General features: G+C 61.7%; 1 protein-coding gene across 2 annotated transcripts; it reads right to left on the bottom strand.

The window, feature by feature from the left end:
- Positions 1 to 1,519: 1,519 nt before the first annotated feature.
- On the bottom strand, positions 1,520 to 6,741 carry LOC308649840 (ICOS ligand-like). 2 transcript variants are annotated; one of them, XM_081295692.1, is made up of 5 exons: positions 6,538 to 6,741; positions 5,619 to 5,659; positions 4,526 to 4,876; positions 3,411 to 3,614; positions 1,520 to 3,281 (listed from the first exon to the last, which is right to left on the bottom strand). In XM_081295692.1, exons 1-5 carry the CDS (start codon positions 6,546 to 6,548, stop codon positions 2,821 to 2,823), a joined length of 1,068 nt encoding a protein of 355 aa, XP_081151818.1. In that variant the 5' UTR covers positions 6,549 to 6,741; the 3' UTR covers positions 1,520 to 2,820. The 2 variants fall into 2 exon arrangements, with proteins under 2 accessions (XP_081151818.1, XP_081151819.1); XM_081295693.1 differs by lacking the exon at positions 1,520 to 3,281 and having other exon boundaries at positions 3,461 to 3,695; positions 6,538 to 6,723.
- Positions 6,742 to 7,007: the final 266 nt, after the last annotated feature.

The following is a 7,007-nucleotide window of genomic DNA, read 5'->3' as shown; positions in this document are numbered from 1 at the left end:
GGAGACCTGCAGCCACCACCTCAGGTAGAGCCCCTGGCCCCTGGTCCAAGCTCCTGCCTGGGGCTGTAGCCCACGGCACCGAGCTCTTTCTAAGCCCGGAATCCACCTCTACTGCTGCTCCTGAGACCAGGGTCACCAGGTCCACAGGGCCACAGCGCTGCCTGCAGGCCACGGTCCCAGCTAGGGAGGGGCCAGGGACACACATACTCCAGGCAGTGCAGGGGGTAGGGAAGGACCCAGGGTCATTGGCTGGGCCCTGCCGTGTGTAGTTTGGAAGTTTCTGTCACGTGTGGTATCAGGAAGCGCACACAGGGACAGGTCCTGGCGCTGAGGGAGCCAACAGGAAATGCCAGGTGCACCTTTGGGATCTCCCCGCATTTCCAGGACCATCAGGCGCTAGGGCAAACAACTGAGGTTCTGAGTGCGTGAAGGTGCCCCAGCCGTGCCCGCCTGGCGGCCCCTCGAACTGTATTCTCTGGGGGCAACTCACCTGTGGGCTCTTCCTCCTACTGCACGAACCTTGCACCTGTGGGAGGAGTCAGAGAGACCCAGGTGGCGTGGAGGCCGGGCAGGCACTCTAAAGACCCCCGTGGCCCGAGCGCACAGCAGCCCCACCCTCTGCCCAGACATTGCCCCAGGTCTTGCCCTGGGCAGGGAGTAGACTCCCAGGTGAGGGGCTCCTAGGCCTCCTGCTTTTGAGGGAAGATGCTCTTTCAGGGCACGTGTGTGTCCTGGCTCAGGGGCCCTGTGACAGCCTGCCTGGGACAGCAGGGGGACTGTGGGCATGGAAAGTGTTTCGGGTGGCCACACACTGGGAACCCCTGGAAGCAGCTGCCAGGAGGCTCTTCCCTGGGGCTAATACTGGGCTCCACTAACCATCTCCCCTTCCTCTGCCCTCCTGGGCGAGCAGGCAGGGCCTCTACGTGGCCATCGGGGCAGTACTGTGGCCTGCAGCTTCTGCGACTCCATCTCACCCTCGGGATCTCTCCTCCTGCAGCACAGGACCCAGCCAGCCAGCCTGGCCAGTGACTTGGTAGCCGCGGTCAGCCTTCCCAGAAATCAACCCCATCGCAGTCTCTAACTTGGAATCCGTCATTCCCCATGCAGCTGGGAGGGGGCGGCTTCCAGGCTGCCCCTGGGGTTGGCCCTATCAGGAACACAGCCCCTGAGAGATGACCGGCCTCTCACCCACCTCCTGGGGGCTGGGTAATGCTTTTAAATGAAACCCACATTTCCGCATTCTGGAAGTGGACAGCTGGGCCTGGTGCGCACCTGTGTAGCTGCGACGGGGACACCTGGTTCTGCACAGGCAGCCTGTGGCCACAGCCACGATCACCATCACCAGCAGGATGGCAAGGGCGCTGAGGACGGCCGCACTCCCCGCCTGGTGGGGACGCGCTGGGCTGTCTGTCACCATGGCTGGGGGGTCCCAGAGGAGACACTAAGAGTGAGCCCTGCAGGGGAGTGCTCCCAGGGACCGGCACCGGGCGGTCAGCTGTTCCTTACAGTGGGGCTCCCCGGCAGGCCCAGCCCTGACACAGGGCCCTAGAGGGGCTTCTTAAATGGAGGTGAAATTCACGTTTCACGGACCCTTCCACAGTGGGCGGGTCAGTGCTGTCCAGTGCTCATGGCAGGGGGCAGCAGCCTTCCAAGGAAACCTGGTACCCACAGGCAGCCCCTCCTGCTTTCCCCTGTGCCCCACCCCTGGCCCCTCCACTCCCCTGACGGAGCACCACCTGCTCTGGGTCCTTTCTGTGAACGGACCATACCACGTGTGGCCTCTGCGGACCAGCTTTGGCCACTCGGGCACGATGTCCTCGGGGTTCACCACATGCAGCCTGTGTCAGCACCTCATCCTTTTGACAGCTAAGTGACACTCCGTCATGTGATGGCCACAGTGTCCAGCCAGCCATCTGTGGTGGGTGCTTGGGGCCCTGTGGCTGTTGTGAACATGCTGGGCATCCACAGGCACTCGCCTGAGTCCCTGTCCTGGGCAGATAGGAAATGGAACCGCTGGCCACCAGTCTGCCTTCGTCAGCAGTGCATGAGGCCCTGCCCGCCGTCCTGGCCCATCAGAGGGTGGTCCTCACAGGGAAGTCAGCCATGCCATCCAGGGGCGCTGGATACAGATGCCAGTGTGTCTCCAACACCAGAGATCAATGCCCTCAACCACAGGTTGCCCTGAATGTGACTCAGGGTCACCTAGAAGCTTTGTAACACTGTCTTAGTGGGGTGGCACACTCCTATAATCCTAAAGACGAGAGAGGCTGAGCAGGAGGGTGGCAAGTTTGAAGCCAGCCTGGGCAGCACCCTGTCTCACATTAAAAAATATAGTCTATAGTCCCAGCAGCTCAGGAGGCTGAGGCAGGAAGATCACGAGTTCAAAGCCAGTCTTAGCAACTTACCAAGTCCCTAAGCAACACAGTGAGATCCTGTCTCTAAATAAAATACAAAATCGGGCTGGGGATGGGGCTGGGTGGCAAAGCACCCCTGGGTTCAATGCTCAGGACTATAAACAAAACAAAACAAAAAAACATTGTCCTGCTGCCAGATGCCAGGGTCCGGGCTGGGCTCCAGGTGACCCACTGTGCAGCTGAAACTGAGCTTGCGAGAACCCTGGGCTCCACCTGCCCGGGCTGCCTGGCAGGAGGCAGCGGCCAGAAGCTCTTGGTGCTGCCCTCATCCTGCTCCAGGGGGGCCCAGACCGTGCGCATGAGGCCAGGGGCTGCAGCCGGATTCTGAGGGAGGAAGGAGGAGCCTGCTGGGTGCTGGTGGTCAGGGCCGCTCCACCAGCTTGGGCCTGGGCAGCCCAGGCCCCACTCAGCGGCCTGCACTGCTCTGACATTCACCTGCATTTCCACTTTCACTGATCCTGCAGGTTACGTAGCAGATCCTGTGGGTGGCACCCCTTTCCTGCAGCTGGCAGGGCCCACAGAGTCTAGGCTGCAGCATCTCCCACCTCCACCTTCTGTGTCCCATCTGACAGTGGTGACAGGGACACAGACTGGGAGAGCCTGCACTCCAAGCACAGGAGGACCTGGCCAGCAGCGAGGCCCAGCCCAATTCCCCGTGTGGGGGCTCATTCTTCTCAGGGGCCTCAGGGGCATGTGCCCGGGGCAGAGCGCTTGGGGCTGCACAGGGGTGGCTCCACCCTGGCCAGCTGCTGCCTAGTTTTGTGGCTTCTGAATTGTCACACAGTCCTTTCGGAGCCTCAGTCCCGCTGGCCACGCAGCTCTGCAGGTGAAGCTGAAGCTGGGGAGGACAGGGCAGCGTCCTCTGCTCTGAAACTGTGGGTTTCCCAGTCACCACCACCTGCCCTCACCTTCCTTCCTCTCAGCCACCTTTCTGACGCCACTGCACGGTCCCTGTAGGGCCTCTCCAGTCCCCACAACCCCCTGCCCGGGCCTCACCTGTCCCCGTGAGGTTCTGGTGCAGAAGCGCATTCTCTATGCAGCAGCCGACGTTCACGCTGGGCGCCCAAGGGATCCTCAGGACGCTGACCACATCGTACAAGCCCCGCTGGTTCAGGGAGACCGTGTCGTTATGCAGGGCCTTGTCCAGCTGGCTGTTGTCCGTCTTGTTGATCCAGTACACGCTGGGCCTCGGGTAGCCGTCTGTAGACACTCAGGTGAAGGTGAGCTCCTGCTCTGCAGAGGGGCGGCTAGGCGTGCTGACCACCGGCATGCTGTAGTTGGCTGCAGGGGAGGGAAGGGGGGTGAGGGAGGCCAGCTTCTGCACCTCAAGATGCGGAGGGTGCAGGTGCCAAGGGCCAGGGCCGGGGAAGGTGGCCCCTGTGGCCCACCCTGGTAGAGCGGCCAGATCAGGGCTGTGGTCTGAGCTGCCAGCACAGGCCTGCATGGACACCCAACTGGGGAGCCACTGAGCCTAGCAAGCAGTATCCTGTACCTAGGGCCAGTTCATACCCCTCATTGGATCTAGTATTTCTCACAAGTGACACTGCCGTCTCCTTGCTGAGCTGTGCCCTGACCGTGGTTATCTTTAAAATTTCCTTGAATTCTGCTGGACGTAGTGGCACATGTCTATAAGACCAGCAGTTTGGGAGGCTGAGACAGGAGGGTCACGAGTTCAAAACCAGCCTCAGCAACTTAGTGAGGCCCAAAGCAACTCAGTGAGACTGTCTCTAAATTTTATATACATATATAGAGAGTTCAGGGTTGTGACCAGGAGTTAAGCACCCCTGCGTTCAACCCCCCAAATCCTTAAATTCTCATCTCATTTTGTGTTTTATAGCACTGTCTTCTAATTCATTTTGAAAAATCTAGCTCGAGCTGAAGAGTTCAAGGCAGCTGGCAAGGCTGGGGGTTCTGTGAAACCAGGAGGTCTCAGGTTGAAGTCCTAAAACTGACCAAGTTTTCACCCACTGCCTCACAGGTGGGAGAAACCCAGTAACCAAGACAGGACTTTCTTCCCTGAAGGGAGCAGGCTGCTGGGCCAGGGCTGGGTTCTGGGAGCACCTTCTCCAGGACGAGGTGGGTGAGACCTGCGCTCTGCTTTGCAGCCTCACCTGCCACGTGCAGTGTGACCACGGCTTCCAAGATCCTTCCCAGCTCTAAGGACTTCCTAAACACCAGGCACTTGAACTTCTGCTCGTCCTGGGGGGTGACATTGCGCAGGTGCAGGGAGAAGTCCCCCTGCTGCATGCTGTCCAGTGACAGGTGTGCCCTGTTTTTGTAGTGGCTGTCCTCGAGGCCTGTGGAGCTGTTCTCGGGGAGGTAGTAGGTCACCACTGCGTTTGACTCGCTGACTTGCCAGTAGACAAACAGGTCGTCTAGGTCGAAACGATCTGTTCCCGGGTAGACGCAGCTGAGTTTGACGTCACTGCCCACCAGGGCCCTGACTTCCTCTGCTTCAATAACTGCAAGAGTCCAAAGATGAGATGGATATTCTGAGGGTGACTCCCAGCCCATGGAGTCACCCAGACTTCTGGGTTACAAGGCTCAGACACTGATCCTGACACATTCAAGCAGAAAAGGAATGTGTTGATAAGCTCCACCCAGGAGGGCCAGGGGCCCAGGTGGCAGCTCAGATGCTGGCTCCGACAGGGCACAGCTGGCATGCAAAGCCACCACTGGGGGAAGCCAGGAGGGTGCCTGGGCTGCTCTGCACTATTTCTAAAATCTGGCATGCAAAACAGAACGATTTCTCGACATTATAAAGTCATTGTGCTCATGACAAAAGTTCACGCGACATATAGAGGTGCTACCATTTGCACAATCACTTAACTGCCTGGCTTAGACTGGAAGGCTTGGTGGGCCTCGGCTCTCTGCTGCAGGGCCACATCATTGCTTCTGGCTCTTTTCAAACCTCAGAAAGGCTGACTGGGACAGAGAGGCTGGGGGACAAGAAGCCCCTGAGTCAAAGGAACTGCATCTACCTACCCTGAGCATGAAATCAAAGAACTATGGCCTTTGGAAAGGCAGTGTCCTCTGTGGCCTTCTGTCCTGCACCAGCCTAGGTGTGAGGCCCAGAGGACCCTGGCAGGAGGTGGTGAGGACCTCCCGAGGCCCTGGGTGTGAGGCTCTCACAGCTCTACATGAGGTCTGGAGGCTGGGTAAGGCTTGGCTGGGTAGAGCACCCTGCATTAAGCACTGACTCACCAGCTTGCAGGCCACTGAGGAGGAGCAACAGCAGGCCAGGACTGGAACAGAAACGAGGGAAGGCAGGTGAGCTGCAGGTCTCCGCTTCTCCTTCCCAGGAGCAGGGGTCCGCCCCCGGGAGGCCCTGGCTCCGTCACAGAAATGTGAATTCGCTGTCTGGAGAGGTCCTGGGCTTCCCTGCACGGGGAGCTCAGGGAGAGGGGCCTGGACCACACCTCCCTGCCCCGCAGAGCAAGACCTCAGGGCTTCCAGCCCAGATCCCCCAGACCACCATGACAGTGAGTAAAGAAGGCTTGGGAGCCGCGGCCAGGTCCAGGCTTCTGCCTCCGGAGCCGCCTTGCTGGGGAACCACAAGAAACCGCGGAAGGCCGAGCGAAGCTGCTGCCGTCCCGGCTCCCACCGCCCCCTGCTGCGCGGCCCGCAGCACCCCCTTCCCTGGTTTGGAACTGTTAACGCGGAGGGGGGGTCCCAGGTGTGTGGGGAGAGGCCGTGTCACTAAACAGTGGGCACTTGCTGGCCTCCGAGGTGTCACAGGGTGTCACATCCTCCCTCCTTCTGGGAAATCAGCGGAGCAGCGGAGAAGGGCGGCTCGCGGTGCCCGCGCCGGGGTGCGCCTCCCGCTCTGCGCGCAGCCTACTCGGTCCCTGCCTCCGCACAGCCGCCTGGCACGCCCACGCCCCGCCCGCGCGCCGGTGCCCGCCGCCGGCCCAAGCCGCCCCCTGCCGTCTACACCGCAGGTGCCCGCACTTCCCTCCTGGGCCTGCAGGTGAGCCCGCGAGCCCCGTGGGAGCCGCCCGGAGCTGGGGACGCGCGGGACCGCTGCCTTCGGGGCGCTGTCGGCCCCACTTCGGGCGGGGACACCGCGCCCTGCCCGCGCTCCCTTCCCCGCACCGCAGGGCGCGGCCGTAGGGGGGCTCACCTCAGCAGCATGGTGGGCACCGAGACCTGGGGCGCCGAGACCTCGGGCGCCGAGACCTGGGGCCGCGGAGACCTGGGGCCGCGGAGACCGGCTCTAACTGCGTTCCCAGTTCCCAGGGCGCTGCGGAGGCTCTGAGCGCCAGCGCGCGGCCGCCTGGGTGCAGCCCTGGTCCCCGCCCCCGGCCCGGCCCTCCCGGACCGTGACCGCCCCCGGGAGGAGGCGGGGCGCGGCGGAGAGGAAGGTCGCCCTCTGGCTCCACAAAGTTAATCTCTACCCAGGCCCGCGTTCCAGTCGGCCCAGTGCTGGACAGGGCCAGGTCCTCCAGGTCACGGGGACACGGGCCAGGGCTGTAGGTGCCCGGGGAAGTCCCGGGAGAGTCCCGGGAGGGTAGCTGGGAAAGAGCGGCCAGAGATGTGGCGGTTGGGCCCTAGGACACTGAGCTTTCCCCACCGCTGCGCTGCCCAGACTGG

The sequence above is a fragment of the Spermophilus citellus genome, assembly GCF_964194105.1.
Source record: "Spermophilus citellus genome assembly, chromosome: 1".
Taxonomy (NCBI): domain Eukaryota; kingdom Metazoa; phylum Chordata; class Mammalia; order Rodentia; family Sciuridae; genus Spermophilus; species Spermophilus citellus.
This window is presented reverse-complemented; position numbering and strand designations above follow the sequence as displayed.